This window comes from Chiloscyllium plagiosum, chromosome 20, assembly GCF_004010195.1.
Source record: "Chiloscyllium plagiosum isolate BGI_BamShark_2017 chromosome 20, ASM401019v2, whole genome shotgun sequence".
NCBI classification, from domain to species: domain Eukaryota; kingdom Metazoa; phylum Chordata; class Chondrichthyes; order Orectolobiformes; family Hemiscylliidae; genus Chiloscyllium; species Chiloscyllium plagiosum.
The window spans coordinates 26,214,660-26,234,388 of record NC_057729.1 but is presented as its reverse complement, the minus strand read 5'-3'; the positions used below and the strand labels follow the sequence as shown (position 1 = coordinate 26,234,388).

Here is a 19,729-nt window from a genome sequence, read left to right as displayed (position 1 = left end):
GTGAATGCTTTTAGGGGTGGGGAACAAAGTTTGTGTTAGGGAACCAAAGACCATAGGTTTGATCTTCTCATTTAATGGGAGCAAATTGCTGCTGAATGCCAGCCAAGCAGGCTGACAAGTTGGGAACAATGCAGGGGTCAAGAGGGAATGGTGAAGTCGAGCTGGGTGTTATAAACGCAAATATGTAATTTAGAGGATGTTTTCGGATGACACTGCCATGAGGTTGTATGGGAATGAGCAACAGGAGATGGCCAAAGCTAGATCATTGAGGCATCCGAGAGGAGTGGGAAGACAAGCTATGGCAAGGGCTGCTATGGCAAGGGCTGCTCTGGCTACCACTGGTTAGATCAGAGTAAATCTAGGTAAGTGCAGTTAGCTATCGCTGGTCGAGGAAGGTGATTGATGTGCTTTCAGGAAAATGTTTTTGTTTTTGTCTGACTTTACTTCACATTGCAACATGTAAACTGATGTTGAATATCTGATTTAGTTTCTCTTCTGCAAAAACCACACCCAAAAGAGAACTTCTGGACAGCAATTGAGCATTTACATTTAGTACCTGTTCTCGACTTCCTGTTAAGGCAAGTTTGAAGAAGTTAAATGTTGATTAAATGGAAGGATATACATTGGCTTTCACTACCTTTTGCGTGTTTTCTATGTTGGCTTTACAGTTTATTACAGATAGCTTTGGATAAATTAAATTGCTTATAAAACCAAGATGAATGACTTACATTGAAATACCTGTCAGCACTGGAAAAATATCTCTGAGCACTCTCCATTTTTGTTGATCTAATTTCTAATTGGAAGGAGGGGAATAAGAATAGATTTTAGAAACACAGCAGTAACGAGTATTGTTTAATATGCTTTTGTGAAAGTACAACATGAATTTCTAAAGACACTGATGGAAGTTACTAGGTGCTTTGTTTAACTCCAATCTATTTGTGTCTGAAACCAGCTTAATTAAATAACAAGTTGCTCATGAGGTGAGAACATTGCTTGTAAGACATGAATGGATTATATATGTGCAAGATCCAATTTAAAATCAGCCTCTCATAGCGTTAGTGTGCTATAAAAATACGAAGGTTGTAAATTTTCATTGAAACAATATGTTCACGTTGGCTTATTTTAATCTTGTTTCAAGTAACTGATGAGCATCAATAAATTCACAAATGTCGGTGGTTGCTTGTTGCTGAAGTAATAGATCATGTGTTTAATCAGTGAATATGTAAGTGACCTACACTGGAATTTTTAAAAAATACCCTCAGTTGCCGAACCATGAGATGTCTCGCCTGAAAGTGTAATGGCCGGACTATGAATAATTTCTAATCAATCATTTTCAGAAGAGAAGGATTTTAGAATAATAGACATAATTCTAAATTCTAACCCATTTCCCAACGAACTTCAGGCACTTTGGATATCATTGTAGTAGATTTTCAAACCTCCAGAATGCAGTCTGTAGTAAAATAAAATGGAAAAGAAAGCTGACCATTATTATGTATTCTGACAGATTTGTCTATCTAGAAACAAGAAAGCAATTAGTAGACTGGATGGCAGCATTTTGATTTGAGACTATTTATAAATGTGCTTGACAGTACGTGTCATGAACAGTCTTGCATAATTTGAATTTTTTCACTGAACACGTGCCTTAATATTCCTTGAAACTTTGTTTTGAACAGGGTTTGTCCTTATTATTTATCTCGAGCTCTGAAGCAGAATGCTGAAATAATCTTCATGCCATACAATTATTTACTTGATCCAAAGGTAAGGGTGAAGAGCATTTTTGCAATGTTTTTATCATTTGTAATGGGTTACCATGCTGCAGTGTTTTGATAAATTAAAATCTCAGATTCTGAATTGTGTTAAATATTTATGCTGTGACACAAACTAGCATACATTTTAGGTCATGATTCTTTATTTTATTTTGTGAAGTGAAAAACAAACTTTAACATTATTTCTGAGACCATTCTATGCAGTACATTCACTGGGACGTCTTTTTTTAAAATCATTTTAAAATATACTTTCAGGAGCAATTTTATATTTAAATATACCAACATCAAAAATTAGACACTTATTATGAATTAAGAAACAATATTAATGAATTATAATAAATTAGTCTAAATGCTAAGATTTCAATATGCAACACCTGTAGTGTCCTCCAGATATCTGTACTTGGCCCCCTTCTGTATATCTGTATACTGCCTCTCAGCAACAAAAACACTATTACTTTTCAGATATATGTTCATGACATCCAGCTCTATCTTACTTTTCCTCTCTTGAATCTCCACTGTTAATAAATTATTAGCCTGCTTATTTGATGTCCAGTACTTGAGAAAAGCTAAAGCTATTGTTTTCCAGTTCTGGTCCAAACTCTGTGTCCCCTCACTACACCAAACAGTCTGAGATTAAATTAGTCGGTGTGCACTCTTGGTGTCACATTTACTCTGAGATGGGCTTCCAAATGCAGTCAAGCTGTGATTAGAGCAGACTGTTTGCATCTTTGTAACATCGACCAACTTCATCCCACCACAGCAGGTGATGTTGGCAGCCTCCTAGGAAAATGCTTCATTCCCATTGGACCAATTGGACATGCATTGTCAATGACCATCATGGTGCCTGTCACTGGAGAACTGCCCCTAAGTCTTTGTCTCTCAAGAGGACAGGTGAAAGAACAACATTCTGGAGGGTGACTGTAATGTGAGGATGTGAGTGAGCAATAAAATGAGAGAATATAGGATTTTTTTTTTTGCTCAGACAGGGACTTGAGGTACCTGCAAAAAGAGGAATATGTATACCGGCAAGGTTGTTTTGAGGAGAGCCAGGACACACAGTGGGGCTTGCCATTTGAAAATTATGTCACTCCCCTATTGTGCTTTCCTGAGGCTCCTGATCCTTGGTGCATCATCACCACACTGGAGGGGCTGTAATTCTGCGGATTTCCTTGGGCCACTACATCTGTATTTGTTTTTTGAAGAGGTTTTACTCTTCCTTTTGCCCTAAGGAGAGGTCACCTTGCTGTAGCAGGAAGAGCAGCAAATGGAGAGAAACCCAGAGCTCAGCCTTCCCAGGTCTCTTCTCCATTCCATTGGTTGCAGTAGTCTCAATAATCCATATACAACACATGGTGGGTCTGCTTAACTAGAGATCCTGCTCAAGATAGGGCTTATTGATGCGACCCTCATTCAGATGTGCCCTTGATATCAAGGGTATGTCAGTCACAGCTCATCTCTGGAATTGTACATGCTCTTTGTACATGTGTAACCAAAGGTTATGGTGAGGTCAGGAGCTTAGTGAACCTTGCAGAGCCAAACCTGAATGTCATTGAGCAGGTCATTGTTAAGCAAATACCCCTTCCATCACTTCACTAGTGGGATGGTAACTGGCTGGGCTGCATCTATCCTGCTTTTGATGTACAGGACGTAGCTGGGCAATTTTCCACATTTCCACCTTCACTCCTCACATGCCTGATGAAGGGCTTTTGCCCAAACTATCGACTCTCCTGCTCCTTGGATGCTACCTGTCCTGCTGTGCTCTCTTTCTCAACTGGGTGGGACAGGACTGCAGAAGTATCTTCCAAGTGACTTTGTCTCCACAAGGACTGTGAGGTGGTCATCTGTAATGGTTAGTGTTATGGACAGATGCATTTGTAGCAGGCAGATTAGTGGGGGTGAAGTCAAGTATGTTTTTCCCTCCTGCTGGTTCCTTCACCACCTGCAGTTGACCCAGTTCCAGTAGCTGTTCCCTTAGGACTGGCTCGGTATGTACTGATGAGCCACTCTTGGTGATGGACATTGAAGTCCTCCACCCAAAGTATATTCAGTACCCTTGCCACCCCTGGTGCTTCTGCCAAATGGTGTTCAATGTGAAAGAGCAATGATTCATTAACAGAGAAAGGGATGGTATGTGACAATTGTCAGGAGGTTTCTTTGCCCACATTTGACCTGATGTCTGAGCATTCCTGGGGTCCACAGTCAATGTTGACTCCCAGAGTAATGTCCTCCCAACTCCTTACCACTGGGCTGCCACCTCCCTGTGTTATTCCTGTTGCTGGAACAAGGCGTACAGAGTGGTAGTGATGTTGTCTGGAATACTTTAAGTAACGATTCCATGGGAGATGGCTGTCTCAATTTTGCCATTAGCTCTGAATGTTACTGAGGAGGATTTAGTAGTATCAGAGGCAGAGCTTTCTAGTGCCGAGACAATGCCATGCAATCTGTCCAGTTTAGTTCCTTTAGTTTTATTTTAGATTTTTTTTAGCAATTTTGACGCAATTGAATGTCTTGTTAGGCCATTTCAGAGGACATTGAAGAGTCAACCATATCACGGTGTGTCTGGATCACATATATGGCAGACCAGAAAAGGATCGCAGATTAGATTAGATTAGATTCCCTACAGTGTGGAAACAGGCCCTTCAGCCCAACAGGTCCACACCGACCCTCTGAAGAGTAACCCACCCAAACTCCTTTTCCCTCTGACTAATGCACCTAATTGACAATTTAAGCATGGCTAATTCACCTAACCTACACATCTTTGGACTGTGGGAGGAAACCGGAGCACCCAGAGGAAACCCACAGACACTGGGAGAATGTGCAAACTCCACACAGGTAATCACCCAAGGTTGGAATCGAACCCGGGACCCTGGTGCTGTGAGGCAACAGTGCTAACCACTGAGCCACCGTGCCGCCCATATGTTATTGAACCAGGTAGGTTTTAATTACAATTGACAATGGTTTCATGGTTATTAGTAGACTTCCTTAATTCCAGATTGTTTTTTGTAAAATTCAAATTCCACCACTGCCATGGAATTTAACCTGGGTCTCGGGATCACTAGTCTAGTGACAATGCCTTTACAACGTAATATTCTGCCAACCTTCCTGACTGGCCAAAGGACCAGTGGCCAGATGCTGAAGCTGTCTCAGGTATCCAGGCAGAGCCGGCTGAACTGAAGTCTTCAGCAGGCTGTGAGGAAAGTCTCCTCAATGTGTCTGCACCATGTCTCTTTGAGCATATTCAGTTCACAAGCCTTATCAGCCCTTAAACTATTAAAACATCCAAGAAATATTTTTATATAAGTAAGACTGCTGAGCTTTCAACTCTCTTGTTATAACACTTAAACCTATAAAATTACTCCCATCAAAATTGGTTTTCTTACTGATGCATCACCATAAAATTTGGGTGTGTTCTCAAAATCATACATTTTCAGAGGCTGAAAACACCAATCAAAGACAGTTTCATTGCTAATACTGAGTTAGGTTGTGAGATTGCCTTGAGATACTCACGCAAATGTTTGACCTCCAAAACAGAACTCTGCTGAATACTATTGGAAACCCCAGAGGCCTGATGTGCTCATTTGTGATTTTGCAAGTTTCTAAGCTTTTTGAGAGGCCTGTTGTCCACCTTCCTTGAAAAGTAGATCTGTTTGATCAGTTGATTTCATAATTAACCATTCATAGATGAATAAATTTGTCTAACTAGATCACAGATCTATTCTATCAATGTAAGTTTTTGGAATTAGCTTAGTTACCAAGTCATTATTGAACTAACTGTTTAACTTACGTTTTCTCTTAGAGTCGCAGAACTCACAATCTAGATCTACGTGGCACTGTAGTGATTTTTGATGAAGCACACAATGTGGTGGGTATTTTGTTGCGGTAAAATTGTTTTATTTGATATTAATTCTTAAAATATATGTCAATAATTATGTTTAACTATTTTAAAATTAGAAATTAAATTTCATAATAAAGACTTCAGAAACCTTTGCAGAACTGTAAAAGTACAATGAAGGATTATGTATAGTATCAACCAAGCATAAGGTTGTTCTCATAACGTGGTTATTGTGCTAAGGATTCTTGGGTTGTATATGTGCATGTACTTAGCTTAATATTTAATTTGAACAATGCAAGTTGAAAAGTAACGAGCAGCAAAGCTTTACTTTTAACCAATTTAAAGACTATTTTATTGCAAAACATGATATATTCTTGAGTAAAAATATACATTTTGTTCGTAAGTTTGTGTCAAGGATAATACAGATTGAAGAATAACAGACACTTATGAAGATAAAATTCAGTTCAACCCTTTACACTGTCATTGCAGGCTTATCTCTTGCAGTTGAAGTGTTGGTTGTCTGGAGTAAAGGGTTGAAGTTCAAGAGTTCAGCTGCAATGGCTTCTATCTGAATATGTTGTGGAGGTACTGGTGTTGGACTATGTTGGACAATGTCAGAGGTCACACGCCACCAGGTTATAGTCCAACAGGTTTATTTGAAATCACAGGCTTTCGGGACACTGCTGCTTCATCAGGTGAAGTCTGACTTGACCGTTTTTTCACCTGACAAAGGAGGAGTGCTCCGAAAGCCTGTGATTCCAAATAAACCTGTTGGACTGTAACCTGTTGTGTAACTTATGACTTTCTACCTGAATAGTTAGAGTTTCCCTTTCTAAGTGGATTTGTTAGATAGCGTTGGGTAACAATTAAAGATCCATTCTCCTCACTGGTTCAGTTGGTACAATGCTTGAAAACTGCGTATGTTTATTTAAAGCACAATGTAAATGAGGAAGAGGAAGTGGTGAGGATAGATTTTTGTGTGTTGCCAGAGCTAATGGTGAAAGAAGAGCAGTTAGCCTGCTGTGATCAGAAATGCAAAAGTGTAAACGTGAGGACAGTTCCACTGGGCTGAAACTGGAAGAGATTCTAGAAGTGTTTGTGTGATGGCGTGGTTGATGGTGTCAAAGGCTTAATGAAGGTGTAAAGTGTACCATTTGTATTACTCGGTAACCGCAAAACTCTCAACACCGTGTCCAACATTAGATGTGATTCTGCAATTGGGCAACTTTTGCTAAATGCCTCTATCTGTGGAAGAATTAGACTGACAACCAATTTAGGACAGTCAGTCAGCTTCACAGTATGGCAACGCTTTACAGCTACATATATTGACACACAGGGCTCTGCTCTTTGCAGATAGAAAGAACATGTGTACACAGTATATCTTTCAACTCAATGACATATGGCAGCCATTCTTCAGTCAAGGCATTGGCTCACTTCTCAGGGCAATCAGAGTCAATCTGCTGGGATGACATTTCAAACAACCCTTGGCAACTAATTGTCAGTAATTGTGCACTGGTGCATTCTCCATGGTAACACCTCTGCTAGTCAGAGTTCAGTTGGGCTCCCCTCTCACAGTAGAAGGCATTTTCCCTTTATTTTGGTATTTCGTACAAATTGACCCGATGAGTGCAAAATGAAAAACTTTGCCAAAATGTGCCTTTTTTTTTAGCTGTATTCAAATTCTGCCCTACCAAATGACTAATTGTAATGCAAACATTAGTATGAAAACTTATGGCTAGATATCGCCTTTTTCAAAAATATTGGGAATTTCAGAATTTCTATCTTGCTCTTTTGTCCCCAATCCATTTGATCTCTTTCCCTTCACTCCCTCTCTTAGTATGAGTTTAAAGATGTTAAACTTTTATACAAGAAGAGTGGCTAAGTGGTTAGCACTGCTACCTCACAGCACTAGGGTCCCAGGTTGGATTCCAGCCTCGGGCAACACAGTGTGTGGAGTTTGCACATTTTCCCCGTGTCTGCGTGGGTTTCCTCCAGGTGCTCTGGTTTCCTCCCACAATCCAAAGATGTGCAGGTTAGGTAAACTGTCCATGGCATTAGGTGCATTAGTCAGAGGGGGTTGGGTTACTCTTTGGAGGTTCGGTGTGGACTTGTTGGGCAGAAGGGCCTGTTTCCACACTGTAGGGAATCTAATCTAATCTAAAAAGATTGCAAGACTCCACTGGCCCGTTTTCTGTGACTATTGTAAGTGAACGCACTGAGTGCATTTGTGTTAAAAACAAATTGCTGGAAATGCTTGGTAGGTCTAACAGCATCTGTGGAGAGAAAGCACAGTTAACATTTCAAGTCCAGTGACTCTTCAGAACTGGTAGTAGCTAGGAAAAGATGGTATGTATGCTGATGACTGGGTTGGGGTGTAAATGGAGTGAGTGGAAACAGTTCCAAGAGAGAAAAAGAAAGTTTGGCAAACAAAGGGATGGTTAATTGTTCACCAAGGAGGGAGAAAAGCTGATAACGGGAACCACAGGTAGGTGAAATTGGGTTTCCTGTGCTGAAAGCCACCCATGTCATGACAAGGCCTGAGGTGTGGAGGTGTAAAAGATATTAAAGAAAGTGTTCAGATTTTAAAATTGTTGAACTTGATGTGCACTTACAAATAATTTGCATTTTTGTTTCCTCGTCATAGGAAAAAATGTGTGAAGAATCAGCTTCATTTGACCTTACTCCTTATGACCTTGCCTCTGGAATTGATGCTGTTAATCGGGTCTTAGAGGATGAAGCAAAGAAGGTTAAACACAACAAGGATGATACAGACTTCGATTTTGAATCAATCAATTCAGGTTTGTTCATTAACGTTTCCAGTCCTTTGCATCAATCGTTCTAACTGTACTCGACTGAATCTCTGTGCTTATCAAGAAGAAGGTTTTATCATGTGCTCAAAACTTACAAATGTTTGTGTACCACATTTTTTCTTCTGTTCCTTCTTTCTCATGCTTTCTTTCATATCTGATAATATGGAGAGGTGATCTGTTCAGAAGATATTGCTGCAATTCCTGTAAGTGTCAGCCAGAAATTGAAAGATAGCACACCAGTTTGGGCTGATTTACTTTTATTTTCTTTTTTGCTCATTTTCCCTGTGGGAAGGTGTTTTCTAATGTCCTCTCCAGGTTTGAGACCTCAATCTATAGCATCTAGTCGCTGCAACGCATCAACCACTGATTGAGTGTACAGCTTTAAATACGTGTTCTTTTTAAGCAAGGCCATCCTGTTGTGATATATGTTATGGTCGCATTCCTAAAACTCGCAATTGAAATAACTTTTAAGTGAAGCATAGTTTTAGAGTCATACAACATGGAAACATGTCCATCAGTCCAACCAGTGCATTGCCAAACATTATCCCAAATTAAACTAGTTCCACCTCCCTGCTCCTGGCCAATATCTCTCCAGAAATTTCCTATTCATGTACCTAACCCAATGCCTTTTAACTGTTGTAATTGTACCCACAGCCACCACTTCCTCGGGAAGTTCATTCCACGCATTCACCATCCTCTGTGAAAAGCAAAAAAAAAATTGCTCCTCACGTCTTTTTAAATCTCTCTCCTCTCGCCTTGAAAATGTGTCCCCTAGTCTCTGAAGCTCCCATTCTAGGGAAAAGACACCTATACCCCTCATGATTTTATAAATCTCTATAACTGGTGTTAGATCCTGTAGACTGGCTGAATTTCTGCACTGATACATGAAATAATCTTAAAGTAAAATGCATTTTTCTTTTATATTTTAAAATGCAACTTTCTACTTGGAGAACTTTCTGTATTGTATTCTCCGAGAGTGGCATTGGAGGTGCCACTGCTGGGGTCTCCACTGGTGGGAGGGGGAGCTTTTGTTTATCAGTCTCTGGGCTGCCAGCTGGTACAAGTCAAGGTTGGATGCAGAGACCTATCCCATGCCACCATCTCGCTGGTCAGGGACTTGGAGCCAGGGCACAGTGGTTGCGAGGTGTGGCGCATTGTTGTGCCCAGCAGGTCATAGAGTCATGGAGATATACAGCACAGAAACAGACCCTTCAGTCCAAATTGTCCATGCCGACCAAATACGTCAACTATTCTAGTCCCATTTGCTAGCACTTGGCACATATACCTCTTATGTACCCATCCAGCCTCCACCACTTCCTCTGGCCGCTCATTCCAACATGCAGCACCCTCTGCGTGAAAAAGTTGGCCTTAGGTCCCTTTTTAAATCTTTCCCGTCTCACCCTAAACCTATGCTGTCTAGTTCTGGACTTCCCCCGCCCCAAGGAAAATATATTAGTCTGTTTACCCTCTCCCCTCACCTCATGATTTTATAAACCTCTATACAGTCACCCCTTAGCCTTCAATGCTCTAGGGAAAACAGCCCCAGTCTATTCAGCCTGTCCCTATAGCTCAAACTCTCCAACCCTGGCAACATCCTTGTAAATTTTTTCTGAACCCTTTCAAGTTTCACAACATCCTTCCAATAGGAAGGAGACCAGAATTGCACACAATATTCCAAAAGTGGCCTAACTAATTTCCTGTACAGCTGCAACATGACCTCTCAATTCCTATACTCAATACTCTGACCAATAAAGGAAAGCATACCAAATACCTTCTTCATTATCCTGTCTACCTGCAACTCTACTTTCAAGGAGCCATGAAACTGCACTCAGAGGTCTCTTTGTTCAGAAACACTTCCCAGCACCTTACCATTACATGTATAAGCCCTGCTCTGATTTGTCTTTATAAAATACAGCACTTCACACTTAACTAAATTAAGCTCCATCAGCCACTCATTGGCCCAAGACCCTGTTGCACTCTGAGATAACCTCCTTTGCTGTCCACTACATCTCCAGTTTTGGTGTCTTCTACAAACTTACTAACCATACCTCTTATGTTCACATCCAAATCATTTGTATAGATAGTGAAAAGCAGTAGACCCGATACCGTTTCTTGTGGCACTCCATTGGTCACAGGCCTCCAGTCTGAAAAGTAAAGCTTTACCACCCCGCTCTGTCTTCTACTTTCGAGCCAGTCCTGTATCCAATTGGCTAGTTGTCCTTGTATTCTGTGAGATCTAGCCTTGCTAACCAGCCTATCATGAGGAACCTTGTCAAATGCCTTCCTGAAGCTCATATAGATCACGTCCACCACTCTGCCCTTGGAAATCTTCTTCATTACTTCTTCAAAAAAAAATCAATTAAGTTGGTGAGACATGATTTTCCACACACACAGCCATGTTGACTGTCCCTAATCAGTCCTTGCCTCTCCAAATAAAGCCTTTCAGAGGATGCTATCAGGGGCAACTGCAGCATGGCTAGGGCTGTGTGCCAGCTCCAGTGAGTGATCTGGTGGCTGAGGACACCATGGGTTGCAGTGTGTCCTGTGGTAGATCACAAGTTGGAAGAATGGGTACGGGAGCAGCCTTCAGTTTGAGAGAAGGCGAGGTTTCCCCAAAACGCTACTGAACTGATGAGGTAGAAGATTAAACAACTTGAAAGCAAATCTGTCCAAGCTGAATGAGATTTAAGATCCCTCTAACTTAAAATTAAAGCAAAGGTGTGTTCAAAGGGACATCAAAATTCTTGTATTTTTAATTCTTGCCACATCTGTTTAGATATGTGACCAAAACACTATAGAATATAAAGACTACCTTTCACAAAGTGGCAAACTCTTTTGAAGAAGTTTAAACATGAATCCAGTTTTAAACTCCTTTTCAAACGCTGTTTACAGGTTAGGAGATTTGTGCTCTGTTATAGCTAGTATGGTTCTGCGTTTTGTTCTAAACAAAGTAGCTTGCTAGTTTACTGGAATCACAGTCCGATGAGGGAATTTTCTTTCAACAATGAAATCCTAACCTTTCAGTAACTTGACATTTATGCACAGGAAAAGATGACACTGCAATGTGTGTATTTTTTTAATTTCAGGGCTGAAAATGGACTTGAGTGATCTGGCTAAAGTAAAAAGTAAGTTGATTTGGAGGTTCTAAAATTATTTTGTCAATTTAATCATTTCCATGTCAAATGTTCCATAGGCTGCTGGGACAAGATGAGCATAAATACTGGTTAGGTCCATCTACTTCATAGATGGAAATATGTAGTTTAATGTCAGGAGCATCACAATATTCTTTGTGGAGAGGGTTGAACAAGAGTAAGATTTAGTAGAATAGATCAAAAGTATCTGAAACAATAAGCATTGAGGAATGTATTTAAATAGTCATTGGATAGATGGAACTTGCTGCAAAAAGCAACAGGCTATTGAATATTTTCATGTTGAACATGTTGTGACAGCAAAAATACCAAGCCTGTGAGCATTGAACAGTTCATAATGTATGAGAAGAGGGTACTGACTAGTTGGCGTGAGGACTTTATTTGGTGGTGCTGTTGCCACTGCAAATGCACTAGAGGACGGTTCACTACAAGCTTTTGTCTAAATTCAAACAAAGCAAGTTGACTTTGGTTAGTCAAGGAATTGCCATGAGGAGTGTACCCAGGAAATATTTGTTCCCCAAGCATTAAGTTCATTGAAAATGGTATGGTGCATGAACATGTTCCGTTTACAGATTAATACATGTAGCTACCTGCTCTGTGCTGGAGTACAATTCTTCTACTTATTTCTTCTATTTTCTTAAGGGCTTATGCCTGAAACAACAATTCTCCTGTGCCTCGGATGTGATGACCTGTGCTTTTCCAGCACCACACTCTGATCTCCAGCATCTGCAGTCCTCACTTTCTCCTACTTGCTTTATTCCTTGCATGAAGGGAGAAATACTAAATGATGGTAAAATTTCTCACTCAAAGCCAAGTTACTACATTAATTTGAATGACCAATCATGTGATTGGCAGACTATCTTTCTGGTAGAAACTGAGGACTTCAGTCTCGATGAAGAGCTTATGCCTGAACGTCGATTCTCCTGTTCCTCAGATGCTGCCTGTCTTGCTGTGCTTTCTCAGCACCATACACTCAAGACTATCTTTGACTTGATGGCAGCATCCTGTTACTGGAGAATACCTCTCATGTTAAATGTGATACCATGATTGGACAGCACGTGTTAAATAATTCTATTTTTGCTGAAAATTGTTTTCCAATTTAAGATTAGCTGTTGGGCTGACAATGTGGCGTTAAAATAAGCATTTTTCTTCTGCCAGTACTGATGCATTTTTTATTTTTTGTATGTTTTATCCTTGAAAGAAATTCTACTTGATTTAGAAAATGCAATAGATGCGATTGAGTTATTACCGAATGGAAGTGGTGTCACCAAACCAGGAAGGTAAGAATGGCTTTTAGCTCCTCTATTTTTAATAATTTCGTATTGCTTTCAGTTTTCAATCACTAATTAGTGTTCCAACAAAGATGATGCAGTTCGTAGATTCTAAAAGTATAATGGTGTATAAATGGAAGTATAAAATGGGGTCCCCTGATCGCTTTGACTTGATGTGAAATGCCAGAAGATTTTGGGTCTAAAGTCTATATAGGTTGCTGTTCTAATACTACTTGTCTGCCTGGTACTGCAATTTCTGTATTCATGATTAATGCCACATTCACTATACGTAAAGGTAGATCAACTGGAGATAGGCAGAATTGTATTGTGAGGATCAAGTCAATAACTCTGTCATATTAATGTTTTCCAATGGTAATTATCTTTGTTGCCAGAGACCTTTTCTGCTTTTAGTTTGGACAAAAGATGGCAATCTTGGCACTGCTTTGGAGCACCAGTGAATATTAGTATGGAGCAGTGGGAAATAGTTGGCATTATTATTTATGAAGCACTGGTACAATCTGCTTAACTTACAACATTATGCAGTGCTCTATTTTTAAGCTGCAGCAAATAGGCTGCACCTACACCAATTAGTACAAGGCTTGATTTGGCACCCCATTTGCCACCTTCAACATTTGCTCCCTTGGCACCAATGCAGGGTGGCAACCATGTGTACCATCTCCAAAATGCATTGCAGCAATTCACCCAGGGTCTTTTGACAGCACTTTCCAAACCCATGATCTCCCCTCCATGAAAGGGCAGGGCAGTAGGTCCGTGGGAGCACTGCCTACACCTTGGCAAAAACTTCCTCCCTAAGTCATACACCCTCCAGACTTTGAATCATTGTGCTGTTCCTCACTGTTGTTGGGTTAAAATCTTGGAGCTGCCTTCCAAACAACACAGTGTGTGTGTGTACTGACATCCCAAGGACAGCGGTCCAAGAAGGCAGTTCGTTACCATCTTCCCAGGGACAATTAGGGAGTAAATGCTGACCTAGCCAATGACATGCTCACCCATGAAAGGATTAAAACAAAATGGAAGAATGTATTGTGCATATTTCTTCCCCATTTGCAGCGATCTGTCCACAAAGGTTAATTTGATATCTCTTACTGACACTACAAATCATTTCCATTTTACAAATCTTGTAAAATGACATGCAAGTCATCATAGAAGGGTATTGGTGGCTATTGAATTCAGAACCATGAATGTGCAGGTAACGCCTGAGAAACCTGCAGCCGTTCTAAGCTGCGTTCCCATCCTGTTGTCTGTTTGGTTGGGTGCTCTTCCAGCTTAAACTACTTCAGTTCCAGCTCTGTTCCATTCTGATCTGCAAGTTATGTGTTCCCCAATCCCATATGCGAAAGACACACGGTCTGATGAAGACTGTAGTCTCTCATTTGATGTAATGCATTGGTGTAATACCAACGATGCATTACTCTGAGTGAGGTTTACTTGGAACAAGTACATTATTTACTTTAAGTGCCAGTACTACTTGTATTTGGTGATTGCTTGAGAGGTACTTTTTCAATCTCATGTGGTCATGTGGTATGTTGTGACTATGTAATCAATAGGGAACAGTCTCAAATTGCTTTAAATTTTAGAAAGGATCTGGAATCAAGTTGTTCACCAACCTTTTTCAAGAGGCTAGTTTTTTTTTACAACAAATCTACAAACAATCACTGATGTGAAAAGACTTGCTGCTCATTCAGCCTGTCACTCAGAACTACACTGCCTTGTAAAGCCTGCAATAAACAAGTCCCAGAGCAACTGAAGAAAAAAATGAAAAATCCAAACCAATTAAAGAAAATATGGAAAATTGCACCTTCAATCCCTTAGGCAACCACCTAAACCCCAGGTCACCACTTTCGCCCTGAATTGCTGTGGTATCTTAACTTTTAAGTTAGGTAATTTGCTGGAAACAGATCTAGCTCTCAGTGAATCTGGGTTCGCCACAGCCAGCATTACCCTCTTTCAGAGGCTTGATGTTCTCTGGGATTGGGCGTGCCTGTTAATTAATGTAGAAATGTACAGCTTCTGTATAATTGAAAAATCATAAACACCCCAAGTATATTTGCAGAATGTAACACTGAGCTCCAGCTGGCCTTTACTCGTCGTTGGCCTCTGCTTCTGTTGGGTATATTTTCCACACAATGGTCATTAATGTCTGTATAAATGACCTCTCTGCAGCAGTGCATCGTCCTCTGGGCCTTTTAACAATAACAACTGTAGGGAAGAAAATAGTTATATTCTGTACCATTATAATAACAAGCCTTTCTCATCTAGAATCTTACAATTGCTTTTAATCAGAAAAGCTTAGAAACAATGTGATATTTTATCAGTTTGAAATGAGAATTTGATATCTCCATTCAGATAAATCTGCAGTCAACAATTAGCTATATTTTCAGGCACACCTTTGGTACACACCAGATGGAGAATTTAAAAACGACAGATGTAAACTAGAAGTATTCAGAACATTGCATTTTCCTACAGTGTTGCTATACCATCAGCTGTCTTATCTGATGGTTCCTGGTTCTAAACAACTCTCAGCTGGCATCACCAAATTCTATTTATAATCTGTTCAGTCAATGAATCTGATATCCAGTGTCACTTTTAATGCTGTGAGTACTCTTCTGTCTCCAAATTGGTATTTCTGGTGAAGAGATAACTGCAGCCAATGTGGTTAGTATGTGAGCATGTGCAGAGTAGGCAGATCAATTGTTTCTACTGGCGGGTGAGACTAGAACTAGGGGATATAGCCTCAAAATACAGGGGGAAGCAGATTTGGGACTGAGCTGAGGAGAAACTTCTTCACTCAAAGGTAAATCGATGTAATTTCCTACCCAGTGAAGCAATTGAGGCTACCGCATTGAATGTCTTTAAGGCAAAGATAGAATTTTGAACGTTCAAAGAATTAAGGTTTATAGTGAATGGGCATGTACATGGAACTGAGTTCACGAAAAGATCAACCATGATCTTATTGAAGAGCAGAGCAGATTCAACAACAGGCCAGATGGCTGCCTACTCCTATTTCTTAGTTTTTATCATGACATTAATCAGTGTATAACATTAGATTTGTAATTAGTCCTGCTATTTAGGAGCCTAATGCTCCTTTTTTAAAAAATCTTGCACAACTGAACATAAGCTGAAAAGAAGAAAGGGCCCCCATCCCCTCCTCTGTCACTGCTATTTAAGGAGGTCATCAATTGCTTTCATGCAAGTTGCTGATTGCTGACTCAGCAGGAATCAATGACAGAAATTGAATATAGTGGTTTCCAAAGTTGTTTAGAGTCTATGCTGATGGCATATATTGAAGGACTTTATTTTGATTTCAAACATTCTGCATAAATTATTTGCTCCCAGAAGAGTTTTTGTTTCCTCATGGGATCTGAGCATTGTTAGTAAGGCCAAATGTCTAACCCTAATTGACCTCAATAAGGTGTTGCTGAACTGCCACCATCAAATGTGACTGTTCTGTTGTAGGTAAGCTACTTCTCTCAGGGAGGTAATTGAATAACTGTGAAAGAACAGTGATATAGTTCCAAGGATAGCATGTGGCTAGAGGGGATCTTGTAGAAGCTGGTGTTTCTGTATGTTTGCTGCCCTAGTTCATCTAAATGGTTTGAAATTGGAAGATCCTGTTGAAAGAAGTTTGGCGAATTGTTGCAATGCATCTCGTCATTGGCACACACTGCAGCCATTCTGTGTCTCAGTGTTGGAGACTGTTAGGAGGCAAGTCCTTGATCATAACATTTCCAGGCTCCAACCTATTCTTCTTGCCAGAGTATTTACATAGTTAGAGAAAGTGAGGAGTGTAGATGCTGGATACTCAGAGTTGAAAAGGTGGCACTGGAAAAGCACAGCAGGTCAAGCAGCATCCGAGGAGCAGGAGACTTGATGTTTCAGGCATAAACCCTTCATCTGGAATGTGCGATGCTGAAGGGCTTATGCCTAAAACGTCGACTCTCCTACTCCTTGGGTGTTACCAGCTGTGTTTTGTCAGTGCCGCACTTTTCGACTCAATTTATTTAGTTGGTTTAGTGAGGATTCTGGTCAATAGAGCCCACAAGATGTTGGTAGTGAAGGACTTAGTGATGATAATATCATTGAATAGCAAGAGGAGACAGATCTTCTCTCGATGGAGATAGTCATTGTCCATCATTTTTGTGGCATGAATGTACCTGTCACATATTCTCCAGACTTGGCTTCATATGGACAGGGACTGCTTCAGTATCTGTGGAATCACAAATGATGGGTGATTGTTGAACTTTATTCGCAAGCATCCCTACTTCTAGCTTTACAATGAAAAGAAGGTAATTGATGAAACAAGATGTTAGGTGCTGGTGTTGGACAGGGGTGGACAAAGTTTAAAAATCACATAGCACCAAGTTATAGTCCACATGAATCTGTTGGATTATATAACCCGGTGTTGTGTGATTTTTAACAATGATTAAATAGTTGAAGATGGTTGGGCCTAGGACTCTACATCACTCTTAGAGGTATATGGTATTGTTTTAATTGATGTGAAATGTAAAAAGGGAGTGAGCTGGTTTGTGATGCGGAGTGATACCATTAGCATGGGTTTAATTTCTGCATGGGCTGAGGTTACTGTGAAGGTCCTCCTTTTCGGTCTCACCCTTGCCTGAGGTGTGGTGCTTCTCAGGTTAAACCAACACCAATCGTCTCTCGCTCTTGCTCTCTCCGGGAGCAGCCCAAAATTGTCTGGACTATTTACCTTCTTACTTTTACCTTCTTAATGTGAAATGTTCATTCAATCAATTAAGTCATTGCAATTTTCAAATTCTCACTTGCTAATTTCTCTTGGGCACCTTGATGGCAACATTATTTTCTGCAGTACTCTATCCTCTGCTTTGAGAACATTTAATATGTTTAATATTATTGCTGGACTAGTTACTAAGTTACAGTACATAAAGAATAGCAAGGAGTTTTATGTTATATTTATGTACTACACCAGTATCATCTTTTCTTTGCTTAAACTTGCTTCATGTGCACCCTATGAACAGATGTTCTCTTTCTCTTTTTTTTTTTAAACCTAATTTCTCCTTAAATACAAATATGCTATTTGCCATAACAACTGATTGTTCTTCATTCTCAAACTCTGAAAGTAACAAAAATGTCTTGACCTTGTGGCTGTGCTTTGTTGGGAAACTCCTGTGCTTGACTCTGGTATAACCATATTTCAGGGAAACCGGATTGGTGGGATGTATTTGTATGAAATTATACCAGTTTGACCTTCCTTGTAACTGAGCTTAGAAGTGGGTGCCAAAAGGAATGAAGTATTTATTTTTGAACTCCTTGGCTCAAATGACCAGCCATCTTGACAGAGAAGCAAGATGCTGTACCAGAAGCTCTCTGAGGGACACGTGCCCAGAAAGTGCCTTTATCAATGTAAGCACTTGCCCCTTTATTGCAATGATCTAGTCCTGGGTTTCGGCAAATGGTGAATGGTTGTCCAGATGTGCAGCTGGGTGCCCTTCCCTGTGGGGTTCATGAATGCAGTCTTATCTGATAATTATATACAATAATTTAATCTCTGGCAGAAAGTTGCACTAATGTAATTTGTTTATTGTTGTTAACTCATGGTTTATTTTAATTAAAGATTAACGCATTTCCTAATATTGAAAGCAGACATACTGCAGATTCTGCAAGTATGAAATAATAGCAGAATGTGCTGGAAGCACTCTGTAGGTCAGGCCACATCTGATGGAAAGAAGGTTGAAGACCTAAGGGTGGAAGGTCAATGATGTGAAACAACTTCTCTCCACAGCAAGTTTAAGCAAAGTAAAGAAGATACTGGTATGGTACATAAATATTAACATAAAACTCCTTGCCATTCTTTCGGTACTGCCTGACCTACCTGGTATTTGCAATATGTCCAGTTTTTATTTGAAGGCATTTCCTAGTTTTCTGGCAGTTGCTATTTGTTTTCCTCTTAATAATATACTATGATCTTCAATTCCAGCTTCATCTTTGAATTGTTTGCACAAGCCCAAATTACTTTCCAAAACAAGTTTGCAATTTTAGAAGCATTGCAACAGATCATCAGTGCTTTGTCAGAGCGTAAGTATTTGATATATTGTGTCTTTTCAATTACTTGCATCACCTTGTAAGTATACAAAATTTTGGATCTTTCCTTGCGACTGTCAATCTATCATTTATTGGGTCCATCCAGCAAAACACTGAAATTATATAATTTTACCGTAATGTTTTTGCTGTGTGGTGTGTTAAAGCTACCAAAAATATTGGCTCATTTTGGCTCAAAGGAGTGAACTCACGAGTAACAAGATTTGAAAATCAGAGGGGGAAGATGCGGACTTCAGATATCTTTGGAAATAGCAGCATGAGAAATGACTTGGATTAATAATTAAAATGAATTCATGCAGGAAGTCCTTGTATACATTTTAATTTGTTATATTCTTCAATGTTTCAGTTATGTATGTGTGAACAGGTGTATTTTGCTTAGCTTGGATGATGAAAATGTATGTTCTTGTGAATTATCTTGACACAGGAATATGCAGTTAGAACATAGAACAGTACAGCACAGAACAGGCCCTTCAGCCCACGATGTTGTGCCGACCACTGATCCTCATGTATGCACCCTCAAATTTCTGTGACCATATGTATGTCGAGGAGTCTCTTAAATATCCCCAATGACCTTGCCTCCGCAACTGCTGCTGGCCATGCATTCCATGCTCTCACAACTCTGTGTAAAGTACCCGCCTTTGACATCCCCTCTATACTTTCCTCCAAAAAGCTTAAAACTATGACCCCTCGTGTCATTTCTGCCCTGGGAAATAGTCTCTGGCTATCGACTCTATCTATGCCTCTCATTATATTGTGTACCTCAATTAGGTCCACTCTTCTCCTCCTTTTCTCCAATGAAAAA

At 40.0% G+C, this 19,729-nt stretch overlaps 1 protein-coding gene across 6 annotated transcripts in view; it reads left to right on the top strand.

The window, feature by feature from the left end:
• Nucleotides 1-19,729, top strand: part of rtel1 (regulator of telomere elongation helicase 1) — a 160,229-nt gene that overhangs the window by 36,299 nt on the left and 104,201 nt on the right. For 5 of the 6 annotated variants that reach the window (XM_043710324.1, XM_043710325.1, XM_043710323.1 and 2 more), the window contains 6 exons: nucleotides 1,674-1,758; nucleotides 5,563-5,628; nucleotides 8,243-8,396; nucleotides 11,495-11,533; nucleotides 12,759-12,837; nucleotides 18,806-18,903. In XM_043710324.1, the coding sequence (XP_043566259.1) occupies nucleotides 1,674-1,758; nucleotides 5,563-5,628; nucleotides 8,243-8,396; nucleotides 11,495-11,533; nucleotides 12,759-12,837; nucleotides 18,806-18,903 (521 nt within the window). Of the gene's footprint in view, nucleotides 1-487; nucleotides 579-1,673; nucleotides 1,759-5,562; nucleotides 5,629-8,242; nucleotides 8,397-11,494; nucleotides 11,534-12,758; nucleotides 12,838-18,805; nucleotides 18,904-19,729 lie in introns of all 6 variants that reach the window. The other variant, XM_043710329.1, reaches the window with a different exon arrangement.